The sequence below is a fragment of the Colletotrichum tamarilloi genome (assembly GCF_030869305.1).
Source record: "Colletotrichum tamarilloi strain Tom-12 chromosome Unknown Scaffold_143.1, whole genome shotgun sequence".
Lineage (NCBI taxonomy): Eukaryota > Fungi > Ascomycota > Sordariomycetes > Glomerellales > Glomerellaceae > Colletotrichum > Colletotrichum tamarilloi.
In genome coordinates, this window is record NW_026849526.1 from 51134 (window position 1) to 77019 (window position 25886).

A 25886-nucleotide genomic window follows, 5' to 3' on the forward strand; every position below is an offset into this window, starting at 1 on the left:
AGGTGGTATCTGAGCCATTCTAGAGGATGTTCCTTTTCGGGCTCCGAGCAGCAGCGGTCAGCGGCGGGCTGCCAAGAAAGCTGTAGCATCTGTAGCAGCACTTGCTGCAGGAGCAATAGCAGGACCGTTGTCCTCGGATTCTCCTTTGACGGACTGGCGGAGCTTCCTTGGTCCTGGGAAGCCGTCCTAGTCGCGTGGTTGGCACCGGTCACAATGTGGTGTTGGCTTCAAGTGTTTGGTATCCTCCCTCCTTTGCAAACTTTGGCCGGCATTAACCCAGAGCTTCACCTCAATCAGCAACGCCAATGCTCTGGACTCTCTTTGCCCGCGTCTACCGCCTCCATCCCACCCACCCCCCTTTGTGGGTTGTATGTTGGGAAAGGCAAAATAAATCACCGAATGAAAGGGGATAGGAGTGGTGTCGAGCTGACAAGACAAGACACGATACTTGGCGCCGTGGCCCCCAAGCCCCCCTTGGCCAGAACTCGCCAGGGCCAAGACCTCTCAGTTCTGTGAGACATGAAGTATGTTTCCCGGGATCTAGCCAGACTCCAGTCGGAACATGAACTTTCGGAGGATTTGGCTCTCCACGATCGGCGACGGACTCCGTTGCGGAACACGTCGATTAGCTCCCGACACAGGGGCCGACCCTGGCGTCGGCTCTCCCTCCCACGCCGCCCACTTTGCAGCTTCTGTGATCGACTTTCGGCGCCCCTTGGTGAGAGCAAAAGGACCTACTAACGTACTTGTGACTAAGAAATTGGGGAACAGCCGGCGCCCCCGGGGTTCCCATGCTCTTGACTCGAGCCAGAACCGTTGTCCGCTCGGTTGTGTTCAGTTCTAGCGTCAAACGCTAGTGCGGAGTCAAGTCCGGACATCAGAGCACATGGGACGCGTTAGTAGAGACCGTGAAGGCATAGAGAGAAAGAGAGAGAGAGAGAGAGAGAGAGAGAGAGCGACAAAGGCGTGGCAGCAGAAGCACAGAAGAAGCACGGCAGAGAAGTGCATGCACGCTGTGTTCAACTGATCAAGGGCATATTCAGCTGAGGTATTGTAGGAAAGGGAGGGAGCTGTGGCATTAGAGGGGGGGAGGGCACAAGTTGCATTCAGGCCCGCCCGACCTTTTTCCTTTGCCAATGCAGAGCTTCATCCCAGAAAGCTGGTCCAAGTCCTCCCTTATTCTGCAACTTGCAGCAGAGGCACAGGATCAAAGCGCAAGGAAAGCTCCCCCAAACGTCCAGTTATCCAGTTTCTTTCCCCCAATTCTGCATTTCCCCATTTCGCGAGACTCTCCCATGTTTCCTATTATTCAATGCAGGCATGCCATTGCTTGCATCAAGGCTCTACCCTGGTCTGACCTTTGAAGGGTATATAGGGGCTTTTTGTCTACGACGTTTAGAAGTCGATGGATATCCCATGAACCCGGAACTCATCTGACATCTAGACCTTCTGGCTTGTCTCCATCATTCCCACGTTCCGGGCCCATCCAGAACTGTGAGAAGTCGAGACTAACGCAGCTCAGAGCTACGCTTCGGCCTTTGCAACTTGACGGCCGAATCAAAAGGTTTGTGAAGAAGCGTTGTTGGTGCTGGAACCGCCGGACAGAATTTCGGACAGGTAACATGGAGCTGTATCCGAGTGCCCGGTCTGCTCAGGTCTACCTTTCCCTCAACCTAAAGCGTCTATTCGCACGATTAGGCGTGTCGGACCACGGGATGAGGGCAAACTAGCCGGTATTCATTTGACACGCAGCGACTTTCTCTGCTACTGTCCATCCATCCACCCACTCATCCCCCCTCTTTTTCGATCTCAACTAGGGATTGATGTCTTCATGATACAGGAGAAGCAACATGACTCTCCTGCCATCCAAACGCAGCAGCCCATTCCCTCCCCTCCTTTCCCATGTTTATGAGCTACCACATCATACATCGCCCATCGCCGGTCCAGGGTGCCCAGGCACCAAACGTATTCAAGGATGCGTTGATCAACGCCGTCGATGGGATTTCCCGCGGCCTCCTATGACTCCATTTAAGAGGTCCCTCGGGCAGTTTTAACCTCATGGTCATTGGCTATGGCTCGCCTTACGGCCGCCCGCTCGTGGCTAACGGGCATCATCTTCTTCGCGGAGATCCTGATCCTGATCTGCCTTGTGCTGGGAATGCTATGGATTACCTGCGTTGAAGACCGGGCACACGACCTATCCGTCGCTTGATAGTTGACTTGCGCCACCTCGCGTGTACCCATCACCCGTCCGTCTTCTTTAGCCGCCGGCGCCTATGACCTGTCAAAGAGTCAGTCCTGTCAGACTATCCATGTCATATGTGAAGCTCCCGTCGCTTTCGAGGCCGAGTAACATCGCTCGCTGCAAGATGCAGATTGCCCTCCCTCCGGGGCTCCGGGTCCGTTGATCCCACATCTCACGATATGGGATCAGTCCTACCTACCCTTTCACCACATGCCTATATGTAAAGTGCATACATACGTTACTTCACTTTACCTTGCCTACCTGCACATGACGGCCCGCCGGATCGCGACGCTGTTCGCATTCTGTAGTATCAGACGCCCCGCCCCGCTTGGTCGGCGGATGACGCAGTAGATGCGACTTCCGAGCCTCCTAACCTTTCCTCAGTGCTCACAGATGGATCGAGAAAGATTCCAAACACGTTCCACGGAAACATCGGAGCGAGAGTTCTCGACGCAAAAAAAGACGTAGCACTGGGGCCATCAACCGTGCCCTCGCCGTACCTCCGTCCCTTGCCGTCCTAGTGTCTTTTATTATTCCCGTCTTCTATCTTTCTTTCTAGATCGACGGTAGAACAAGCGGGCTGTGTCAGATCCCCATTTCCCCTGCCACGCGATTCATGGAAACATCACTGTCAGAGCGCCCGGCGCGCTGGGTCCGTCGTTACATCGTCAAGGCTGAGAGGTGCAGCAGTGCAGCTAGCACGGCCTGTACGCTAAGCTATTGGGGATTGGTGAGAACAGACTTGACTCGGATCGGGCAGCTACTGCGAATCGTAGGGGAGGATAGAACAAAATTAAGATCGTTGATGGGGCGAACGCCCTTGTCGTCTTTCACATGTGAAGTGGGTAAGAATATGGTTCTTTCGTTCATCTCGTGATGGGTTCGTGGGTTGACATAGCCCCCCACAGCACGGAGCAGGCGATGCTCATTTAGCACGTGTTCTAGACAATATTACGTGCACGTCTCAAGCGTACCTGGTCAATTCAACAGGCATGGGATAATTCGTGAGAGTCAAGATCGAAAATTCAAGATGAGAGACAAATTCATCGGCCGCCCCGACTAAGAACCGTTTCATGTCGGGGGGCCAGGGGCTTGGCTGAATCGGAGCGAGTCGGTTTGCAAACGGAATGTAACCTCCTGTTGCTTCAAAGGAAGAAGACTAGCTTGTCACAAAAATTCTAGAACATAGTCACGTATTGTACAGGAATAGCACACGCATGTCATGGACTTGGCGATGCGAAACGTTCTAGACCTTTCCTACATACTCATCTGGAGGTTAAGCGGCATCATGCCACTGCAATTTTGGGAAACAAATTCATTGACGTAAGTGGCTTGAGAAGGACGGGCTAATTATTGAGGTTTTCATCGAGATGCTCATAATGGACTTCAAGATTCTCTATCCGTACCATACTTGCCTAAGGTGCTTGCATTGGCATCATCTCTGTTCTACTCAGTGTGTTATTATTCATCAAGCACTCATGTAGGAACTCATATCGACTTCAAAATTTGTTTTGAAGATGATGCTGACAATTTCAGAAGGAGGTAAGGTGGTATCACGATCAATCTGTTATTCTAAAGAAATTAGGGTGACATTAGGAACTGCTCGATCGTTGAGCGAGCTCGAGATCACCATGTAGACTGTTGAGTTTGACTATCAATCATGAAGGAGGGTGACATTCCAAGTGCGACTCACTTCACATTGGAGTTTGATAAGAACGGTACCCGATGGTCTGAAAGATAAGGTGGCTCATAAAGCGATTTGACAAAATCGTCTTCGGCCATGTAAGTGCACCGGGTGTGTAAATGTACATGTATGCTGGTATACTATTTCCTCGTTGCTTCCTATCGTGTAAGCTCAGGTCCTCCTCTTGCGCAATCATAGATCTTCCACCATATCTCTTCTATCAAAGTGACCCTCTATTGCTTGCTCTTGCCAAGCTTGGCCTTGATCTCAGCCACAACGGCAGCGGTGACCTCTTTCGTCGTCGCCTTGCCACCGAGATCGGCAGTGACAATACCGTTGCCGGTGACGTTCTCGACGCATTCCATGAGTTGCGTCGCGGCCTCCTTCTCACCGAGCCACTCCAGCATCTCGGCAGCGGTCCAGAAGGTCGCAACGGGGTTGGCGACACCCTTGCCGGTAATGTCAAAGGCGGAGCCGTGGATGGGCTCGAACATGGAGGGGTTCTTGCGGCTGGGGTCCAGGTTGCTGGTAGGAGCGATACCGATGGAGCCAGCGAGGGCAGCAGCGAGGTCGGAGAGAATATCGGCGTGCTGGAGCCTTCGTTAGTCCCCTAATCATACATAAACTAAGTTGACAAACATGTACTTACCAGGTTGGTGGCCACAATGGTGTCCAAGCTCTTAGGGTTAAGGACCATTCTTGTCGTCATGGCGTCAACGAGCATTTTGTCAAGAGAGACATCGGGGAAGTCCTTGGCAACCTCATAGACAACCTCGTCCCAGAGAACCATGCCGTTACGCTGGGCATTACTCTTAGTGACAAAAGTGAGAAGCTTGCGGGGACGGCTACGGGCCGTCTCGAAAGCAAAGCGGATCAGACGCTCAACACCGTGGCGGGTGAAGATTGAGACCTCGGTGGCAGTCTCCCAGGGGAAGCCGCGGTGCGAGCGACCACCCTGGCCGGCGTACTCGCCCTCGCTGTTCTCACGGATGATGACCCAGTTCAGATCGCCCTCGGCGCAGTTGCGGAGGGGAGACTGGGTACCGCGGAGGACACGGGTGGGGCGAACGTTGGCGTACTGCTGGAAGGGCTGGCAGATTGCCAAACGTAGACCCCAGAGGGAGATATGGTCGGGGACATCTGCGCCGGTTAGTGGTGTGCACGGGTTGAGTCTTGACTTGCGGAGATAACATACCGGGGGCACCGACGGCGCCGAAGAGGATGGCGTCGTGCTTCTTGAGCTGCTCAAGGCCGCCGTCCGGGATATACTTTCCGGTCTTCTTGTAAGTCTCGGAGCTCCAGTCGTAGTCGGTGAAGTTAAGGTCGAATGTGCCAAGAGTCTCGGAAAGAGCCTTGAGAACCTCCACACCGGCCTCGATGACCTCCGGGCCGATGCCATCAGCCCCCATGGAGGCGATGCTGTAAGACTTTTGGGCGGGGAGCGCACTGGGCGACATCTTGAACGAATGGGAGGGGGTTAAGGTGGGTGGATGTGTGTGGTGATACTATGATATGAGGGGTTAGAGTCGAGGGGTAATTATGATTCGTTTCTTTCCCTTGATTATAAGATGAGATAAATCTTGAGGTTGGTGGTGATGGCTGTGCTGCAGGGTATGTCAGAGCGCAGTGAAGTTGTCTTCTTTTGTAACCGTCAGACTCCCGCCGACAACGGCTAGATCACCGTCTTCATCGCCCACCATCTCCGGGAATGCGCCGCAAGTGTCGGGAGTTTGTGGAGTTGGGGTTCGTGGTGGAGGCGATCTGGGGTCCGGGGAGCGGTATTGACTTCGTCCGCGGATGTGTCTTCGCCAGCGGACAAAGACAAGTCCGCAGGACTATCATTTGACGGTATTGAGTTATTTCCTATTTGCCTCCCACGCAACACAGGATGAGCCTTTTAACGCAGCTACTGTGAATCTCGATTAGTCTTACTCAGAGTCATTTACGAGCTTCCCCACGTTTGAAAGCATTTGAAAGCATATCAACACGTGCATCCCTCTAACGATAGCCCACGCACCCTCCTCGGTTTCGGGCTTGGGAGGTGTTTTTCAACTGGCAAGTCTTTTGTCGCCAGGTGGTAGAGTGTCAAGGTAATATCTCACCATGATTGACACGACAGCCTTGGAAGCCGTTATCCAGCAAGTCCTCCCCTCAATCAAGTCACATAGAGCGGAGTTGGCGACCCCCTTTATTCTTGGCCTTTCGGGCCTGCAGGGAAGTGGAAAGTCAACATGGGCTGAGGCTCTTACCAACACACTCAACGCCAAGTATGGCATCAACACAAGAACGCTTTCACTAGACGACCTGTACCACGACCATGACCAGCTGGTATCATTGAGAGATTCTAATCCCGGAAATGGCCTTCTCCGGACTCGCGGACAACCCGGGACACATGATGAAGATCTAGCGCGACGCTTCTTCGACGATGTGTCAAAGCCACAGTCAAATCAGACAGACTCAGAGCCCGTCAAGTGGCCGTCATTCGACAAAAGTCTCTTCAGCGGTGAGGGAGGCAGAGCCCCAGAGTCACAGTGGGACACCGTGCCGAGGAACCCACCTCTGGAGGTTCTCATCTTCGAGGGTTGGTGCCTTGGTTTCCAGCCACTGTCACCCGAGGAAGTTGAGGAGAAGTGGAAAAGAGCCAAGGAATCATCAACAGCAAACTCCGAGGACATTCAGCTATCCACAACGACACTAGCCAGCCATAGCCTCGAGCATCTTCAGCTCATTAACCGGAACCTGGAAAGGTACTGCGAGAGCTTCATGGGCCCCTGGCGCTTCGACGCATTCCTTCACCTCAGCACAGACCAGCTAGCCAACGTCTACCACTGGCGTCTGGACCAGGAGAGGGCGTTGCGGGAAAAGAAAGGTGCGGGCATGACAGATGCGGAGGTTGTTCGTTTTGTTCAGGGGTACATGCCCGCGTATGAGCTGTATCTAGAGAGGTTGGCCAACGAGTCGGTTTTCCCACAGCAGGATGTTAGAAGAAAGGCTCATGTTCGCGTTATATTAGACTCTAATCGAAAAGTCCTAGGCGTCTCCAAGGCGTAGAAGGCATTTACAAGCCATGATTCATCTCATCTCTACTGTCGTCTAATATACAAACTCGCGATCATAACCTAGCGTCGTATCGTCTATCTCCATTTCATCTACCAGATCACCTTGTGCGTAGGATATGCCATCTTGCCAAAGCTTGTGGATCTAGACCTACTAGACTCATTTCCATGTCTCAATCTAGGAAAATTCCAATTCATATGATCCCAAGGATCAACAAAACCCCATGCGCAACTCTCCATTAGTCTGTATCTTAGCGATCCGGGGTAAGTCAGTCCCATGTCTCTGGGCCAGATACGCCCCCGCAAGCCCGTCCGACCGGATGGGTCAGCAAAGTGACCCGTCAAATAGCCTTAGCAACACCAATCCAGATGAACATGTGCCCCTAGCTCGTCGAGTTCCCCCTCATCATAACCCAGCTAAACGTGGTGAAGAACCTGGCTTGCCATGCCATTTCCCCGCGTCCCCGCAGATTTACCCCAAATGCCCCGGTAGTTTCTTTGTCCGCGTAAGCTAGTATGAGTCCGGGGAACCAGGGAGACTTTTCCTCGTTTGTTTGCGAGGAAAGCCTCGAGGGAAAATGGACACCGGGCCAGGTTTCTGTTGGCGTAGAAGACAAAACATGGCATGATTAAACACAACCCCGTGGAGTTACCCCGGACTGAGCACAGATATTCTGGGGCAAAAGACAGGCATATCCAAGGTATAAGAGTTCATCTGACGCCTGTCAGTCTCGTTTCTTTGGAACCCACGGACTCTGCGATCTCAGCGGTCAACCTTCCTCTTCCTACTTGCTGCATATCACCAATCGTCCCAAATTCCTCCCCTCATCTCAATTGAGTCTGTACAAAGACAAAGACCACAATGGCTCACGAGAAGAAGCAAGATTTGGACCTTGAGTCTAAGCCCAACGACAACTTTGTCGAGCTGTCGACTGAAGATGAGAAGGGTGGCGTGTTGCAGCCGGAAGCCGATTACTCTGGTGCTGTGGCGAAGACGAGCGCAGAAGAAATTGCCCTTGTCAGAAAGCTTGACTTTAGAATCATGCCGACACTTTGGTAGGTTCTCAATTTCCATATTGTTGATTCGACTCAATAGCTGACATGTCTTAGGTGCATGTACTTTCTGAACTACGTACGTCGAATTGATGTTTGCTACGGCAAATCCGAGCGACAAACTGACTTGATGCACAGCTCGACAGAAACGCAATCGCCCAGGCCCGTCTGGATGGTCTCGAAAAGGATTTAGGTCTCCAGGGCTCACAGTACAACACTTGCATCTCCATCCTCTTCGTCGGGTAAGTTCAACTCCTCCAAACTCCAGCTTTCCGAACAGAACGCTGATGGTACGACCTACAGCTACCTCCTTATGCAAATCCCCTCCAACATGCTCATGTCCTCGAAACACGTCCGGCCATCCATCTACATGGCAATCTGCATGATGGCATGGGCTCTCGTTTCGGGCTGCACCGCCCTGGCAAAGAACTACACCCACCTTGTCATCGTCCGCTTCTTCCTCGGCGTGACCGAAGCCCCCTTCTACCCAGGCGCCATCTACATGCTCTCCATCTTCTACACCCGCAAAGAAATCGCCACCCGTCTGTCTATCCTTTACTCGGGAAATATCTTTGCCACGTCCTTCTCGGGCCTCATCGCCGCAGCCGTCTTCAACACCATCGACGGCAACCACGGGTTGAAGGGATGGCAGTGGCTGTTCATCATCGAGGCGTGCTTGACCTTTGGCGTCGCCGTCATTGGCATGTTTACACTCGCTGACAGCCCTCTTACGACCCGCTGGCTGAAGCCCGAGGAGCGTCAGCTCGCTCACGATCGTATGCTCAGGGATACCGTCGGCGTTGAAGAGAGCAAGGGTGCCAAGGCAGGCTTCATGCAAGCCATTCGCGACCCTCGTCTCTGGCTCCTCTGCTTCATCCAAAACATGCATCTCGTGAGTCCAATTCTGGACCTCCACCGAATGTTCATATTCTGACAATGATCCTAGTCTGCATGCGGCTTCAACAACTTCTTCCCAACCGTCGTCGGCTCCCTCGGCTTCAACGACACTATCACCCTCGTCCTCACCTGCCCGCCGTACCTCATCTCCGGCATCTTTGGCTACCTCGTTGGCATTTCCTCTGGTAAATACAACGAACGTACCTGGCACATCACCGCGTGTATGGGCATAGCCATTGTCGGTTTTGTCATCTCGTGCGCGACTCTCAACACGGCGGCGCGGTACATTTCCTGCTTCCTTTTCGCGTCTGGAGCGTATGCTGTCAACTCGTGCATCCTGGGCTGGGTTTCGGCGACGCTGGGATCTACGCAGGAGAAGAAGGCTGTCAGTCTGTCTATTGTAAATGTTATCGCTAATGCGTCGTACATTTACACTGCTTACTTGGTACGTAAATCTCTCGCGTCACTTTTTGCTAGGATTGGAACTAACGATAATCTTGCAGTACCCCAAGAGCGATGGACCTCGGTACCTCACGGCTATGTCAAGCAATGCCGCTTTTGCATTTGCTTGTATTGCTGGTACGTGGGCGTTGCGGTTCTGGTTGGTCTCTACGAACAAGAAGATGGGCGCGAGCGGTACCAAGTATGCCTACTGAAGGCCGGAAGAAAGCATACGGCCACGCTGGAGAGAGATTGCACCACTACACCGCTTGGAATATAATTATGTTGAGGGGTTGTATTGAATATATAATTTTCGTATGAGAATGAGAGACGTCGTAGCTACATATACTGTGTTGGCTATGCCCATGCTCTGTGTCAACCTTCATTCGTCAACATGCACTACTTCTCTAGTTGATCAACAAGTCCGCCCCGCTTGTCTCGTGAGCGTTGCATCCTGTGGGACCACGACCCGAACTGGCGGGTTGTCGGTAATCGTCAGTTCCAGTCTGTCGGTATCTTTTCCCAGAGCTACTAGTGGTGAACCAGATCGCTGGGCCGGAGATCTCATCCTCAACAAAGGGTAGGCCCAACGTAGATCTTGGTTCCTGTTTGGTCCAACTCTTTGGAAGATCCATAGGCTCACTTGCAATCATACCAATTACCAATCTGCATTCATATTGCGACCCGTGGAGTTGAAAACCAGTGGCCTTGCGCGGTTTCCGAAACAGCATGCAAAAAATTCAAGACTTATTGGAAACGGCGCTATTTCGCATGTGGAGTTGCAGAGACAAACTGCTTGCCTCTATTTACTAGGAACATGGGTATCAAAGATCAAAGAAGTTCGATACTCCAGCTTCTCCTCCGTAGTAGTCATGTACGCAACCTTGGCCTCCATCAGAGTTCTCTCTGTATTCCTCATTAAGCATTACCGCAAATACGACCACGTAGGATCCACAGACGGATCAAACTGCGCCGCCGCCAAGAACGGATAATCAATCGCCCCAAAAGAGTTAGCAAACAACTGATCATACCATACCATAGACTCCTGCCCCTCGCCAGGCGCATTCTCCGAAGTCCCCATCGCAGGAAACGACGTAGCGGCGCCTAGCGAAAGCGAAAACGGCTGGCTGTCAAAGTTGGGAGAATCCTGCTGCGCAGTCGCCTGGAATCCAGACTGCGCCCCCGGCGTGCTCGCCGTCCACCCCGCGTTGACGGACGGGCCCGACGTCGGCGAGGCCTGCGTGGGCCATCGACCGGACTGGTCATCTGTCGGCCCCGAAAGCCCGTCGCTTTGATTTTGTGACCAGATTGTGTTATCTGGCGCCACGAGGCCCGGTTCGTCTGGTCGGCCTGAGGATGCAGCCACGGAGGGGGAGAAGCGGGCTCGGAGGCTGGATCCGGTTGGCTGATGGGTGTTTGTCGAGTCGGAGCGTAGGCCTCTGGGTCTGCTTGAGCTGCTGTTCGGTCGAGCCTGTTGACCGAGGTCTGTTCGAAGATGGGCGTTGGGTGCTAGGTTGCTAGTGCTTGGATGTCGTCTGAGCGGGTTGTTCGGGACGGATAGTTCTCTTACAGCTGCGGTGAGCTCGTCGACTGCGGAGAGGCAGTATTCGGGCCACGATGTGTCGCGAGAGGCAATGTGGCGCAGAATTTCTTTGCCTGATTCAACGTGTCTGCAAAAGCCAGTTTACTTAGCCCTCAAGATTGCCTTCATAGTGAGGAAGTTGAGTGGTATACTTACTTTAGCGCACTGGCCAAAGGCAATTGCCGTTCAAAACCAGCGTAGATCAGAATGAATGCGCTGATCCATACAGCCCATGTGAACGACGGCTGAAGCAACGGTTCAAGCAAACACGCGCTCGTAGGATCGCCAGGAATCTTACTCTGACTATGATGCCTCTTCAAAGCAATGAATATGGACTTGGCAGCAAAGATGCAGTTTTGTAGACCAGCAGAGTACGCCGGGCTCGACGGGTCGGACGTCATCATGGGGCGATTGAGAGAGATCATGGACTCATACTTTAGCAGAAGCAAGAAAATTCGGTGTCCCGCGGATATTGGTGGCTGTGGCGTGGCTTCATCCTGCGTGTGCTCGTCTTCGACCGCGTCGTGGATCTCGTTTGACCATTTTGCGAGCTCTGCTTGGACGTAACTAGATCGGTCTGCGGTATCGTCGCGTGAGTGTATTGATTTATTCCGCAGCTCCAAGATTAGCCCCCGTATCCGTGCGTGCTTGACCAAGTATGTGAGCAGCTGTAGCCTGTTGTCTTCGGCGTCGGCAAGTGTTCCGTGCTTTTCTTCGCCGGGATAGCACACATCGACGTCGTCGTCCCGGATGTCTAGCGGGAGGCCTAGGGCTTGGCATAAGAATCGCTCCGTGCAGTATATGCACCAAAAGACACGTCGGCGCATGTGCGCCTCCTCTTTAGTGAAGAAGGGGTATCTCGAAGGGCACCGGTGCAAGCCTAGGTGGAAAGCCATTCTGACGATCAAACCGCCTAGTCTCGATGCCGAGTTCAGTCTCAACATGGAGACGAGAAACAGTTGTATGGCAAGGGCAGCTTGTGTGGCTTGGATCGAAGCTGGTTGGTAGAGGGCGAATTGTGACGCCGACATTGCCTCCTCGACTGTGCGGAAGACGAGGGAGGATGGGACTGGCTGAGAAAAGGGAGCCTTTTGGCGACTGTCAGCTAGAGAGATTGATAGTATCGACTTGACAATCGAGCGCTCGAGATGGCCGAGAGCAGCCACGCCGCCAGCACTAACTTCCTCAAAGAGGTTGAGTACATCTGGGGCACTGAGGAAAGGAAGCGTCGGGTGCCATGCTTCAAAGTAGCTCCTCGACCAGTCGACGAGTTGCTCAAAGGTCGGATTGAAGTCATCGCCTTCGGGTTCTGGTATCAACTCAGAGCTGCGCCAGAGGTTTTTCTCGTCTCCATCACGCGATGAGGTCTCCCGCTGGAGCTGGTCGTCTTCTCCGGGGACGAGGTCGCTAATGTTGTTAGTGGACTGGGATGTCCTGAGGGCGGACTTGCGGGCCAGCCTGACATAAACGCCCCGGATAAAGTGAATGCCGCTGCCTGAACCAACGAAGCGGGCGGTGTCATGCTTGCCCGTGTCTCGCATCAAGCCATACTCGCGTGTGGGACGGTCTGTTGAGCCCGAGTGTTTCCGCTTGCGTGAGTGGTTGAAGTGTGCCGGGCTGAGGGTTCCCGACTCGGAGGTGGCATTGGGCGACTCTACGGCGTCCATTCGGAGGGAGTGGGATGGCCGTCCTGGTGGTGAGTGAAGATCTGGGGATTGAAAGCCCGTCTTCAGTGGACGGTTTGAGGAACGGTGGGGACCCGGAGCATGGTGTGATTGTGGAGAAGAGCAGAGAGAAAAGACTGCCTAGGGAGACAAGACAGTTGTCCGCCGAGGTACAAGGAGAGTGAACCTATGAAGGAACAGAGGAGAGGAGAGGAAAGGGAGAGGAAGGCGGTCAACGGACGTTGTTGTGCGGAAGAGAAAATGGCAGAAGTGCCAGATGTGCCAAGACTGGGGTAAGATCAGCCAACTATTCGCCTTTGGAACGTTGTGCGAGAGCGAGATTTGAGAGAAACGAGGCTATGAGGACGGAAAAAAGCATCGTTGTCCGAGAAAGGAAACCAGCAAGAGGCTGACGCGCCCGCGTCGGGGGCGACGTCGGTGAGGGTGGGGCCATGACACGGCACGTTCCGGTGGGTGGGGCACCGGCGGAGAAAGAAAACCCCGCAGCGGCCATGGAGTTTTGTTCTTGAACACCAGTTTTGCGCCGGCCATGCTCGATGGACTAGGGAGGACGACAACGGCAATAGTGGTTTTCAATACGAAATTCTACTTCGAGTTTAATTTTCCAGAAAGAAGAGGGAATCGCACAATGTCCCGAAACAGCAGCGAGAGAGAAGGCAGCGCTTTGCAGAGTCCCATTGCCTGCGAGAGTTGTCGCCAGAGGAAACGACGGGTTAGTCCGACGATGTATCCTTAGGCGACTCTAACCACGGCAGTTGACTAACACCGTTCAAGTGTGATAGGAAGTTGTAAGTGGCTCCCCGGCACTCTGAGAGGCACCCTTGTCTGGCCAAGTCTTGAGGCTGAATATTCTTCCCCGCAGACCATTCTGTCTCCAATGCAGCCACGAGCCTGGACGATGCCAATACCCAGAGCAAAGCAAAAGGTATGCAGCCATATACAGTCAGTCAGATAGCCATGATGAATACTAATGACAAGCTATCAGAGGAATTCCTAATGGGTACCTCAACAAACTTGAAACACGACTGGCCGAGACTGAAGCTGCTCTCTTCCGTGTACTCTTGGGAGCCCTTGATCATACCCAAGGTTTAGACTCTGCTTCCTCATCTGCTCTCCTACCCCAAGCCGCATGGACACCAAGACAGAACAAGGTCGACCGTGTCAAGGAATGGGATAGCCTCCCGTTGCAGACACCTGACGATATTCAAGCCTGGTACCGGTCCAAGGCTACAGAGCATACTGATCCTACCATCGACCTTCCCGCCGCGAGTCCGCAGTCGCTCATATCGACGGTATCTGATCCCATGTTTGCGCCACCTCCACCACCAAGAGATCCTGGCTCGGTGCCTGGATCAGTGCCAGACCACCAGGGAATTTCCGATGCGGTCATTGAGCCTCAGCTTCGAGCCATGACGCCAATGGTCTCTACTCCTGTGAACAGGACATCGTCTGATAGCCTCAGCAAGGCCAAGGAGTTGTCCAAGTCGCAGCAGAACCTTTACTTCTGAGGCAGATGAGAGTATTGACACCTTTGTTTGTCAGACAATACCGTGGCAAGGCCATTAACTCAACCCAACTCAACTTGGGTAGCATCCAACGTTCGGGATGCGGCGAGAGATAATGCGACATGATTCTCGGGTTACACCAACCTTGTGAATATCAAAGAGTTGTAAAGGCGGAAATGCGTCGCCTACTCGCGGCTTTGAGGGGCAGAAGAATTTCCCCGCCACGGCGCCGAGCTACCCCGCAGCGACCATTCCATTCCGCGGCGGCCCGGTTCCCACACCTACCCGCTCGGCTTGCGGCGGAATTGCGGAATCGCCCAATTCCAAACAGCAATGACCTCACGCTGAGACCCTGAAGCTTCATCTTCTCTAGAACTCTTGAAGAATAGAGAGACAGCTTCTTCTTATTGTCTATTGAGGCATTGTTCATTACCAATACCTTGAACAAACACTCTCCAAACACACAAACAACGCCATCATGTCAAACACGCAATCTTGGGTCTCTGTATCCCCCAAAAGCCACTTCTCGCTGGCAAACATCCCCTTCGGCATCATCTCCACAACCTCAGACCAGACTCACCGTCCAGCCATCGCCATTGGCGACCATGCCCTCGACCTCAAGGCCTTTGCAAAGGCTGGCGGCTTCCACGCCCTGCCCTCCATTCAAGACCACGTTTCCGTCTTCTCCTCAACCACACTAAACGACTTCGCCGCCCTGGGCCGCAAAGTCCACAGAGAAGTCCGCACATATCTGCAGTCCGTCCTCGCAGAAAACACCCCGCACGCAGGCCTCCTCAAAGACAACGCCGACCTGCGCAAGACGGCCCTGGTCCCCTTCTCCGAGATCCAGAACCACCTGCCCCTCGCCATTGGCGACTACACCGATTTCTACGCCGGCAAGAACCACGCTTATAACGTCGGCGTGCTCTTCCGCGGCCCGGATAATGCGCTGCAGCCAAACTACGTGCATCTCCCAGTTGCGTACCATGGTCGCGCGAGCAGCGTCGTCGTCTCCGGCACGCCCATTCGCAGACCGTGGGGCCAGATCCTCAAGGACCCCAAGGCCGAGCCCAAGGTGCCGACGCTCGCGCCGTGCCAGAGGCTCGATATTGAGCTGGAGATGGGCATGTTCCTCTGCCGGGAGAATAAGCTTGGTGAGCCGGTACCCGTCGACCAGGCCGAGGAGCACATCTTTGGCTACGTTCTCATGAATGATTGGAGCGCTCGCGACATCCAGGCGTGGGAGTATGTTCCTCTGGGACCCTTTACCTCAAAGAACCTGGGCACGAGTATCAGCCCGTGGGTTGTTCTTGCGGATGCGTTGGACGGAGCCAAGACGGCTGGTATCGAGAACAAGACGGAGTTGCAGCCCTACTTGCGCGAGAGCAAGAAGAACAACGTTCTAGGCGTCGACCTGGAAGTTGACATTATCAGTACGTTCCCATTCTGATCCCATGAACCCTTCCCTGATTGAAGATGCTAACATGTGTCACTTCTCCAGCTGCCAGCGGAAACAAGACCACAATCAGCCGCACCAACTCAAAGAACCTGCTCTGGTCCTGGCCGCAGATGATTGCCCACCACACAATCACCGGCTGCAACCTGCGACCGGGCGATCTGCTGGGATCTGGCACGATTTCTGGCACAGAGCCCGGCACCGAGGGAAGTATCCTCGAGCAGACGCAGGGGGGCAAGCAGGCCGTGCAATTGACCGGAGGCGAGGAGCGCAAGTTCCTACAGGATGGCGATACCCTCATCATCCGCGGCTGGAGTGGTCAGGAAGGCGCGTTGGTTGGATTTGGTGAGGTTTCGGGCAAGATTGAGGCTGCGCTGAAGCTCTTCTGATCGCGACAATCGTGATCGAGAGATAGAATGAGCATGAAATAATGAAAAGTCCTTCATTTTGTGCACATAGCATGCGAGTTTCATTCCGTGACATATCTGGTCATCTTGGTCACTGATTGATCATGAGATGGGCGAGGCAAATTTGGCTGCAATTGCTTATTAACTTCAATTGACCTATGATTACAGCTTATTTCGCCCTCAATTCATCAGGAGTATCAGGCTGGTTAAAGTAATGCGCCTTCACAACAGCCGGATTCTCCTTCAACCCCTCCGCAATCCTCCTCACAGTCGGATACGGGCTCAAATCAACCCCAAACCTCTCGGCATTCCAATACGCAGGCAACAAACACACATCCGCCAACGAAATCTCATCACCAACAGAGCACCTCCCCGCCCACTCCTTCGCAACAGCTTCATACGCCGCAAACCCATCCGCCATCAACTCGCGGTTCCACTGTTCCGCATTTCCGCCCATGGCCCTGATCCGCCTCATGATCCGCATATTCGTCACGGGCTGGATGTCGCAGGCGACAATGTTGACCAGGCTCCGGACCACGGCGCGCGTCTTTGCGTCCTTGGGGAGGAGGGGCGTGGTCGAGGGGTGGGCTTCTTCGAGGTACTCGAGGGCCGCGACGGATTGAGTTACTTTGAAGTCTGCGTCAGACCTGTTGACGAGGAGGGGCACGCTGGCGGACGGGTTGAGGGCGCGGTGGGTTGGGGAGAGGTGTTCGTCTTTGAGGAGGTTGGTTGGGACTGTGGTGTAGGGGATGGACTTGAGGTTCAGGGCGATGCGGAGGCGGGCTGAGCAGGAGGAGCGGAAGTAGGAGTAGAGGATGTAGTCTGCTTCGGACATCTTGATGGTTTAATGTTGAATAACACGTCAGGTACTGATAGTTGGTATCTTGAGATTCACTGGGGAGCTTCAAGGTGGAAGAAGGCCAGTCCATCAACACGTCTGGACTCGGGCTCGGTCTTATTTCACTGATCTTGTGGCTAATACATCACACGCGTGTAAGCATGGCAATTCCGCTTGCTCGAGGGGGCTGCTTGACACGCGAAAGGCGTAGGAGAACCGCTCCTAGCCTTCCTATGCCGACGAGGATGGGCTCGGACGAGGAGGCGAGCTGCAGCCACCCGGGAGGTTCCTGCGGGGAAGAAGGATCCCAGCGGCAAGCCGACTGCGGGGAACGGCTATTGGCATCGTATGAGAAAGCTATGGAATTGAGACCACTGATTGGTTCATTATTCTCGCTCGGGGTTCTGCTCCCTAAGTAAGTCAAGGGCGGAACTGCGGAATGGGAAAAGTTGGCCAGGAGAGCTTAGAGCTAGTTCCGCCATCATTTTCAAATGGTTCAGCACTGCGGATTGACGTGAAAATCAGTGTGGCAAGAAGTTTCATTCGCATTGTCATTGTGGGACTTGCATAACTTTAGGCAATTAGAGAGGATGGGGTGTTGCATGCGGTGCACCTCAACATGGAAGCTAGCGAGGGTGGTGAATCGTGTGGCAGAGAGGATGAAGGGGCCAACATTCAAAGCCGCAGATGCACCATATCGTCAATTTCAGGATCTAAGGTATCTAGGTATTCGCACTTGACCAGAATTCGATCCAATGAGTAACTCAGGCCTGCCGCTACCTCGCCTAAACTTTCGCCCAAATTACTCTTCAGGCTCTTCCGCGCAGATCCTGAAGCTCATGATTCAGTTCTGAGATCTCATCATACTGCTCTTCAATCTTGTACACCTGCTCCACAATCTGGCTCCCAGTATCTTCAATAATGAGTAATGTCGCAAGATTGGCGCAGATCGCCGCGACAGCCCCGAGCGGGATACTAGACTGGGGATAATACGGATAGACGGGCGCGCTAGCCAATAGAGTGACGAAGGCCAGGCTGACCAAACAGTTGAAAGTGATGGGCCACTTCGTCTCTATCCCTTTGGGAGGCTTCTTTCCTTCTTTCTTAAACCAACCGAGTGCAGAGAACCATTGCATCAGCTGAGGCTTGACAATGGCATAGAGCCCGCCGAACCCTAATAGTTGTTGGCTCAGTGTTGAGTGGAAGTTGCTGTCGTACATAGGAACGCCGTCTGGGGCCTCGCATAGGAATGTTGACAGCACTGTGAATGGCAGTGACACCACCACAAGCCAAGTAACGAGAGAAAGGCAGAGAGTGCGCCAGAGCTTGGGCTCCTTCAGGTTCGATCGATTCCTTAATGCCACAGTTTTGCCTCCACTTCTCATCTGAGGGGGTCTCTTTTGCAGCTTCTTTGGGCCGGGCCCTTTTGACTGTCCTGTCCGTGGCCGAAGTTCGTTCATGTCAATCGAAACGACCTCAATAGCCGAAGACATGGAAGGAGTCTTGAATATTCCCGGTTCGGGTACGAGTGAGAGTTTTGCTGTATGCTCAGTTAGCTTGGGAGGTCCCAGGTATGTCCAAAGGAAACAACATGAGCTTCGAATATCATGTTCCATCACTTACCTTGCTCCTCTTCTTCCAAGGTCGTAATGGCATTCCGGCACCCCTGGACATTGCCATCAAAGAAGTCAAATGTCGCATCGACGCTCACGCGCAGCTTCTCCATGACTCCAAGGGAAACTTCTTTTTGGAGACTTTCGATCAAGCTTTGGAGCACCGTCCAGCTCTCTCGCGGCCATTGAAGCGCCGACTCAAACGCTGCAACCCTATCGCGTAGCTCAGAGAGTGTGCCATTTCTCCAGGCCCCAAACACCTTGTTCCAGACCCCTCTGTTGGGATAAGTGAGCAGCGTCTGCCCCTGCAGTAGGCCCAGTGCTTGATTCCCGTTCGGGTATGAGCTATACATCTCGAATTTTGGAAAGTTCTCGTCAACGTCCTTCAAAGTCGTAAGCTCTTTGAGCAGAACATGAAGTCGAACTACAAGCTCAGGGCTGTGTGCTGCGAGGACTACAAAAGCGGAGTTTACCCCTGGCGTAAACCAAGGTTCATTCCAGTGACCCAAGAGCTTCAACGAGGAGAGGGGGTCAACCTCGTACTCCAACTGGTAGTATTGCCGAATAGCTACTTTGGCACTACGCTGCAGAGCCTCCGTGGAGGTTTTGAGGATTTCAGGCTGGTCTAAGTCATCGTAAAGAAAGGGAAAAGATTGGCGATTTGCCTCAACATCGCTTTCATGGGCGCTGGTGCGAAAGCATGATTTGGCGCTATCCCAACCCAGCAGAACCGGGAGAGGATTGACTACCGCCTCGACCATTGTATCAACGTCACAGAGGGGTATCTTGTTGCGCAAGATTGCCGAATGTTTCATTTGTGCCAATTGTTGGGGATTTATGTGCCCCTCCAGTTATTTAGGCGAACCATGAGGCATCCCAAGCGTTGTCCGATGGCGCGCCCAGCCGGGAACTTGCATGCGACTAACGGACATAGCGCGACGAGCTGGAAATCTTCGGCCAGTAACATCTCAATCTCGCTCCTAGCGCTGAATTTCATCCAGGGTCTTCAGTCACTCTGATATATTTTGGCACAACATGATTCGTATGTATCGCAGGTCGTTGCCAGCCACCGGCGCAAAACGCCTTGCACTATCTTGCGCAACAAGACGAGGCGTCTCATATGGAAGCCTTGATGCTCACAGAATCGTCTGGGTTGCTTGCTAATCAATCAGGGGAATCCGCCTTGATGGATGGCGACATCAAATTGAAAGCTGACTGGAACCTACTTGACCTCGACGCTACATGGCCAGGGAGAAGCGACAACATCTGACTTTTGAACTTTGTCAGGATCACCGCTCTGAATGGTAACCCAGTTTTATCATAGCGCTTAAGAATAAGCAAGAACAAGAGAGTGAGAAGGTAGTGGTGTTCCGCCGTAGGGTTTTCAATGTAAGCCGAGCCTCAGTAGCTGAAACTGGTGCGTCGGCGAGACTTGCCTCTGAACTTTTCGGGAAGAGGATTAAAGTGCGTGCAGGAATAATTAATGGTGTAAGAAAAGCGGGCTACTCGGGTCCCGGCATCATTGCACTCAATCTGAGAAACGCGCTAACGATATGCATAGATTAATCTTTGTCTTCCAACCCCACCTAAGGTCATATATCGGACGGAATAATTACAATGTCACTCTCAAAAGGACTTTGGAAACAACGCCCTTCGGAGACATATGGTCCATGCTCCAGGAGACTGCTAGGCGAACCATCCTAGATGTAGTTCCGAATAGAACTTTTCATCTGAATATGTTCGTCCCAACATCATGTGCCAGCCCCCGGCCGGCTCTCAGGGGTTCATCGTCTCTCAGGGGACTCAGCTTCGTTTCTATAAAGCTGTTGGACTCTACCCTACTACCATTTCTCGTCTAGTACATTGCGCAGAGACGAAACAGCATTTACCTTTGAACCTTTCTGGTATTCATTTAAGCTCAATCACTAATTATGAAGGGCACCAACACAGCTATTGGAGGCGTCCTCGCGACACTTCTGGGTCTAACCCAGGCGAACTCCGACATCGTTTCCCTCTTCACCAATGGCGCAGCTTACATCCAGGAGGCCAGTGCCACTCTCGTTCTTCCCAAGCTACCTAGCTCTGTCTCAGGAGACGTCGCCATATGGAGTGCCATCATGATGGAGAACCAGGCATCGTTCCTGCAAGGCGTAACCTCTAACTCTCCTAGTGGGTAAGAAGAAAGATGGGCTGCCTTTAAGTCTTCTCAAGATAATTGACTAATCGTGTTGCAAAGATCATACTGTAACGACGCAGGAAAGAGTTGGTGCAACTTTGCGTACACCCTGGTCGGTAAGTGACTCGGCCTGCAAGAATCGAGTTGAAACACCCAAAGACCCCGTCTGACATGGCACCACAACAGGCTCAAATCCGACCGTTGGTGACCCTGTCACTGCCTCTCCTGGGTCCACAATCAGGACGCACTGTAAGTTAGTCCAGTTGGTAGCTAGGTGATGTGGTGACTGAAGAAATCGGCAGACAAGTTGAACTCGGCAACGAATCTCTGGGACCAAGATGTCTACATTGATAACAAACTCGCTTCCTCCGTCTCAACTAGTAAGTGCATTTTCACTTGCTGTCTATTGTTGGTTGTAACAAAACTGACAGAGTCTTTGAAGGCAAGGGACAGAAAGGAAACATCTTTTATATTTCTATCGAGTGCGCGTCTGGTGGCTGCGCCGAGCACCCTGCGCATAGTAAGTAAATCAAACCTTCCGCAAGAAGTTTGACAACTGACGATGAAATAGGCTGGGAAGATGTCTCTATTGTCCTTACCCAAGCTGATGAAAGCTTTGGGCACACCGGGGGCTGGGAACATGGGGCTACTGGCGGCGACATGTCATCTCCCGACGGCGGCAAGACTTGGAATTTCAGCACTCTCAATATCCCGGCACAGAAGGCTGAGTAGCGGTTCACCATTCAAATTGTAGCTGTCGATGACTTGTTTCTTCGGCTTTGCATATACTTCCAAACGAAAGAAGTTGTAAATGCATTCAAACATTTGTACATGGACGGCATATGCGCATGAAAACTTCCATTTCTAATAGGAATTCAGTCATGCATGAAGGCACCTTGAGAGAACCAAAGACTCGAACTCTTTTGGTCACTGAAATTGCAACCTCTTCTCTCATCTCCGATCATCCAAAAGCGCCAGCACTTGAAGTCCATTCTTCCGATTCACCTTGCAAGGTTCTCACTACTTCAGGACTGTGATTCGGATCGGTGCTTGTCCACCATTGACAGATACCAGCTCGTAGCCAAACATCCAAAGTTTCCGAGATCCCGGACTGGCCACTGAAGGGAACAAGCAAGAGACCTACTGGCATGCTCCAGTCGTTGGGAGGTGCTTTAATCTCTGCGAGGCCCAGAAGTAAGAGAACTGCGTCTGGGTGCTGTTGACTAAAAGCAATCGCTTCTTTGCGCGCAAGTTCAGGGCTATGGACAGCGGTCCATTGTTCTGGGCCATCCAGGTCAATGTTTCCGCCGGTCCATCCCGCTTTGGTATTCCAAATTTCGACCAGCTTGCCAAATTTGCAGATCTTGCCCCTGAAGTGACCCCAGTTAACCCCTTCGAGAGTGACGGTCGAGAGCTTTGCCTTTACCGACATGGCATCAAAGACTGACTTGCCGTCGCCATAATTTAGACGCCTTGTAGGTTGAGAGTCTTGAGAGATTCTCCATATCTTCCCAGGCTGGGGAGGAATCTCAAAGATATGCATCTGGCTCATAATAGGTTCCTGGGTGAGCAGCTCTCGACCGAGCTCATCCTCCAGTTCTGCAAGTGAGAATTCGACGTGCGGGTCACAGCCCGGTCTCGATTTTCCCAACTGAAACCCAAATATCTGCATGATCCCATACACACGATCCGTTGCGCGAGTCGTGGTTCTATGGCGAGCAGCCCCAAGTAAGGTGACTGGAAGACTTGATCGGAGGCCGGTCATACCGCTGCGCTCGATTGAGCGCTTAAGTGCTAGCAGGTACTTGTCGTTCGTCTCGATGGTCTGCGGCTTTTTCTCGTGTGAGGTCACTATGGTCATCATGTGGTCGCAGTAGTCGATGAAGTCGCTCAGCAACATGGGACGTTCGGCAGGGTTGTCAATCTCAGACGGGCTCATGAGCTCTCCCTGTCTGGAAATAAACACCGTTCGAGGACAGAGATAGGCTTCTTGCAGCGTCCAGAGAGACGAGAACCATGGGCCCAGGCTCAGAAGTTCGATCTCTTGCCTAGTGCCGTCTAAACCGCGTTGAACGCGCTCAATGCCACTCTTTGCCTTAGCTCGTGATGACTTGGCCTGCTGTTGAAGCTTTTCAGTCTGTGACAAGTATCCCTGACGGGAAAGCTTCGTCAACCATGCAAACGTGTGCGTGGCTCCCTTGAAGATTTTTGCTTGACGGCCAACCTCCAAGGACATTTCTGCCGATCCCCGCGTCTGGTCAATGCAGGCCACGTCCAGCCAGACGTAGTGGATTTGAGGGACCGGTTCGCCAGGATTATCGAAAGCTACTTATCGTCAGCGAAGCGTTCACACGGCGTTAAGGTTTATCCTTTTGTATATTTTGACTTGCCTCTGACCTCCACTGAGAGCTTCAAAGCTGATCTCAGCAGATTCTCCATTTCTCCCATCGTAAAATGATCTGGGTCTACTCGTGGCATTTCCCAGGTAACGCCTTTGACTGGGAGTCCTTTCACATCTGGATGTTGTGTCGCACTCTTCAATCGCCATCTACCCCAGGTGTACGAAATAGCGATGTACTTGGGGGTGCGGTCGTTTCCGTAATGATTGCCAGGCGCCCACTGCATTGATGTCATCGAAGGTACATGCAGTAGCCGGCGCGGCCAGGCGCAGTCATCGTCGAAATTCGGCATTACGCACGGTGGAGTTGAGGTTGATGCTTGGATGATTTCGGCGCCGTGGCCGTCTTTGGAACATCTCAGTCTTCATAATACCCCTCTTTTTGATGCCTATTGATTGCCTTGAATGGGCGCGTTGTGGTCCGCAGTACCCTTGGTCGTGGCGGACACCTGTCATCCCGACTACTGGCTTTGATTGGTAGGGTTCCCTCAGCTGAGGTGCAACTAGCTGCTTCTGGGTACAGCAGATTTTCAATTTGATACTTAGCTTTGTGTCAGTAGAGAAGCTGGGGTCATTGACCTTATGTTCTTTCCTTTGGTGTATCACATTACGAAGTAGACACTGATGTTGTCAAGCCGAGGCGAAGTGTCCAGTGCCTTCTTTGAAGGGCAACGACACACAGTTGGAGGAAATTTCCATGCCACTTTATGTCGACGAATTGAATAAAATGAAAAAAAAAAAAAAACAGTGAGTTGTTGAACCGGAAAGTTCTTGATGAGCTCTCTTGGAATGCAATTGTGTACAGATGGATTTACATTCATCTCATTCATAATGATTCTTGACTTCCAGCCCCTTGAACTGGAATGATGTCCCTTCGCGCTTATCAAGCACCTTCTTGTGATGCACATCCTTCACTCTTGCCCGCACGTACTCTGTCCCTGATGGAACTGGCCTGCTCAGGTCTCGGTCTTCCTCTCTGATCAAGCCAAGACGATCCAGGAGGGGTGATGGCAACGTTCTCATCGGTGTGTGGTCCCCAGGTCGACTAAAGTATAGAAGTCCCAGCCGAGGAATATTGATTTGGTCTTTGGGAGGCTTGACTACTCGATGAATCGTTGACTTGATAAATCCTGCTCGAGGTCAGAGTCAATCTCAACGCTGATGGATCAAGAACACCACTTACCGTTTGTGAGGAACGTCAAGGTGTCTGCCGCGTTGCACGTAATACCACCCTCCACGGGCTTCAAATACTTCCAGTCCCCTTCTGGTGTCCTGATTTGCAGACCAGCAACATGTTGAGAAAACAGGAGGGTCAAGCTGCCAAAATCTGTATGACCGCCCGTTGAGAAGGCTTGCGCTTTGTCCCATTCCTCTTCAGTCCGGACGTTGTAGATCATGTACCGCAAATGATCATCCGATACTTGATCATAGGCATGCGCATCAGCGAGATAATTTTCTGGGAGCTCCAAGATAATAGCGATGAGAACGAAGAGCTTTCGTGCAACTTCCCAGACGTCGCGGTGGAAGTCTCGAATCTCATCCCAGTTCTCTTCAACAACCCGATGACGACCGACGTCTTTCCACGCTGGGATGTCCTTGTGGATATTGAGCTAAGCCTTCATTAGACATTACTATTCCAATACCTTAGGAAGCAACAAACCGGCGCCTTACCATCTCAATGTTCTCCTTCACACCCGTATCACCAAGCCATCTCTCGTTCTCCCTGTATCCAAAGTACTCGCCTTCCGCAAAGTTGCATGGATAAGTCCGCTTTTCTTCGAGTGGCTCTCTGAAGAACGTGTTTCCAATGCTGAATTGACGCAGGACTCGCTCATCGTCGATGCCGGTGCCAGTCACAACCCAGAACCCAACTCGCGAGATGGCATCGTAGAGTTGTTTCGCTAGTTCCTGCTTGCCCCCCGGCTCATCGAAACGTGAGAGATCAATAGTGGTGAGAGGCGCCCAGTCTAGATCTTCTCTTGTTGGCTGCGGCCGGGACCAGGGCTTGACCAGCAGCTTATCGGTATTGGAGGGTGGTGGTGATACTGCAGAGGGAGCCATGGTGTGTATTGCCGGTTTAAACGGAACAAAGCGAGATATAGAATCGGGATGCTGCTGTTTGGACTCAATCAAATCTTCTCTCAGCACCTTATAGAAGTCCATCGCAGGATTCCATGCTTGATGGCTTACTGACACCCACGCGGGGTCGACACATGATCGGCCATGGCGTGCTCGGGAACCCCAACAACGTGCTCGTCATCATCAGCCAACGATCTTACCAGACATTCCCGAATACTACCCCAGATTATCATCTGCCAGGCAAGTTCGATCAAGACGTGCTTGAATGATAAAACAAGACGGGGAAATGTTACCCGGAAATCGGGCATAGTCCGAGAGATGTTGTTGCCGCAGTTATCATCCAGGATCAATGAAGAATGACAGGCCTTCAATCTTCAACTAGGATTGGATGAGAACACATATCGCCATATTGGCTATCATGTCGTGATGAGTGCAAAGTCGAAACGCCAGGGTAGATATCCGGCATCGGTCATTGATGGTTCGTGAACCTTCGCTCTTAGAACTAAGATTGAAACATAAGCGAAAAGGTAAGTCAACATACCCACTTCCTGGCACCCCCCTGTTTCTGGCACCACAAAAACGATGGGATCACAACCCAACCTCCTCATTACTATTAACTATTGATCCTCAACCACACCCACTACAATACAGCTGCCAGCCTCACTAGGGCATTCAGAGTCGCTGGATTCAGCCGTGATAACCTCCTTTTCACCCGCTTCGATTTGAGCCCGATGGATATCCCTGATGTTCGCGAACTTCGTATTGGGATCG

General features: G+C 52.5%; 12 protein-coding genes across 12 annotated transcripts; 6 read left to right on the top strand and 6 right to left on the bottom strand.

Moving 5' to 3' along the window:
* Positions 1–213: 213 nt before the first annotated feature.
* Positions 214–516, top strand: CTAM01_15012 (uncharacterized protein; the record flags this gene model as incomplete). The annotated part of the gene is made up of 1 exon (XM_060531011.1): positions 214–516. One exon carries the CDS (start codon positions 214–216, stop codon positions 514–516), a length of 303 nt encoding a protein of 100 aa, XP_060374421.1.
* Positions 517–4162: 3646 nt separating this feature from the next.
* CTAM01_15013 (tartrate dehydrogenase) lies at positions 4163–5386 on the bottom strand (the record flags this gene model as incomplete). The annotated part of the gene is made up of 3 exons (XM_060531012.1): positions 4163–4519; positions 4579–5069; positions 5125–5386. The coding sequence occupies 3 exons, from the start codon at positions 5384–5386 to the stop codon at positions 4163–4165; spliced, it is 1110 nt and encodes a 369-aa protein (XP_060374422.1).
* A 646-nt stretch (positions 5387–6032) lies between these two features.
* CTAM01_15014 (uncharacterized protein) lies at positions 6033–6980 on the top strand (the record flags this gene model as incomplete). The annotated part of the gene is made up of 1 exon (XM_060531013.1): positions 6033–6980. The coding sequence occupies one exon, from the start codon at positions 6033–6035 to the stop codon at positions 6978–6980; it is 948 nt and encodes a 315-aa protein (XP_060374423.1).
* Positions 6981–7847: 867 nt separating this feature from the next.
* CTAM01_15015 (vitamin H transporter) lies at positions 7848–9591 on the top strand (the record flags this gene model as incomplete). Its single annotated transcript, XM_060531014.1, has 6 exons — positions 7848–8041; positions 8096–8117; positions 8177–8280; positions 8342–8930; positions 8985–9380; positions 9439–9591. The coding sequence occupies 6 exons, from the start codon at positions 7848–7850 to the stop codon at positions 9589–9591; spliced, it is 1458 nt and encodes a 485-aa protein (XP_060374424.1).
* A 710-nt stretch (positions 9592–10301) lies between these two features.
* Positions 10302–12763, bottom strand: CTAM01_15016 (fungal specific transcription factor domain-containing protein; the record flags this gene model as incomplete). The annotated part of the gene is made up of 2 exons (XM_060531015.1): positions 10302–11046; positions 11115–12763. Coding segments are annotated over 2 exons (2394 nt in total), but the record flags the coding sequence as incomplete, so codon positions are not given.
* A 508-nt stretch (positions 12764–13271) lies between these two features.
* Positions 13272–14151, top strand: CTAM01_15017 (uncharacterized protein; the record flags this gene model as incomplete). Its single annotated transcript, XM_060531016.1, has 3 exons — positions 13272–13355; positions 13418–13431; positions 13629–14151. 3 exons carry the CDS (start codon positions 13272–13274, stop codon positions 14149–14151), a joined length of 621 nt encoding a protein of 206 aa, XP_060374426.1.
* Positions 14152–14626: 475 nt separating this feature from the next.
* On the top strand, positions 14627–15993 carry CTAM01_15018 (fumarylacetoacetase; the record flags this gene model as incomplete). The annotated part of the gene is made up of 2 exons (XM_060531017.1): positions 14627–15581; positions 15650–15993. The coding sequence occupies 2 exons, from the start codon at positions 14627–14629 to the stop codon at positions 15991–15993; spliced, it is 1299 nt and encodes a 432-aa protein (XP_060374427.1).
* Positions 15994–16180: 187 nt separating this feature from the next.
* CTAM01_15019 (maleylacetoacetate isomerase) lies at positions 16181–16846 on the bottom strand (the record flags this gene model as incomplete). The annotated part of the gene is made up of 1 exon (XM_060531018.1): positions 16181–16846. One exon carries the CDS (start codon positions 16844–16846, stop codon positions 16181–16183), a length of 666 nt encoding a protein of 221 aa, XP_060374428.1.
* Positions 16847–17658: 812 nt separating this feature from the next.
* Positions 17659–19223, bottom strand: CTAM01_15020 (uncharacterized protein; the record flags this gene model as incomplete). Its single annotated transcript, XM_060531019.1, has 2 exons — positions 17659–18389; positions 18473–19223. The coding sequence occupies 2 exons, from the start codon at positions 19221–19223 to the stop codon at positions 17659–17661; spliced, it is 1482 nt and encodes a 493-aa protein (XP_060374429.1).
* A 1170-nt stretch (positions 19224–20393) lies between these two features.
* On the top strand, positions 20394–21370 carry CTAM01_15021 (uncharacterized protein; the record flags this gene model as incomplete). Its single annotated transcript, XM_060531020.1, has 6 exons — positions 20394–20635; positions 20699–20754; positions 20825–20887; positions 20941–21018; positions 21081–21158; positions 21210–21370. 6 exons carry the CDS (start codon positions 20394–20396, stop codon positions 21368–21370), a joined length of 678 nt encoding a protein of 225 aa, XP_060374430.1.
* A 293-nt stretch (positions 21371–21663) lies between these two features.
* CTAM01_15022 (uncharacterized protein) lies at positions 21664–23329 on the bottom strand (the record flags this gene model as incomplete). The annotated part of the gene is made up of 4 exons (XM_060531021.1): positions 21664–21669; positions 21783–22963; positions 23036–23103; positions 23202–23329. The coding sequence occupies 4 exons, from the start codon at positions 23327–23329 to the stop codon at positions 21664–21666; spliced, it is 1383 nt and encodes a 460-aa protein (XP_060374431.1).
* Positions 23330–23858: 529 nt separating this feature from the next.
* On the bottom strand, positions 23859–25097 carry CTAM01_15023 (2OG-Fe(II)oxygenase superfamily protein; the record flags this gene model as incomplete). The annotated part of the gene is made up of 3 exons (XM_060531022.1): positions 23859–24166; positions 24220–24646; positions 24708–25097. The coding sequence occupies 3 exons, from the start codon at positions 25095–25097 to the stop codon at positions 23859–23861; spliced, it is 1125 nt and encodes a 374-aa protein (XP_060374432.1).
* Positions 25098–25886: the final 789 nt, after the last annotated feature.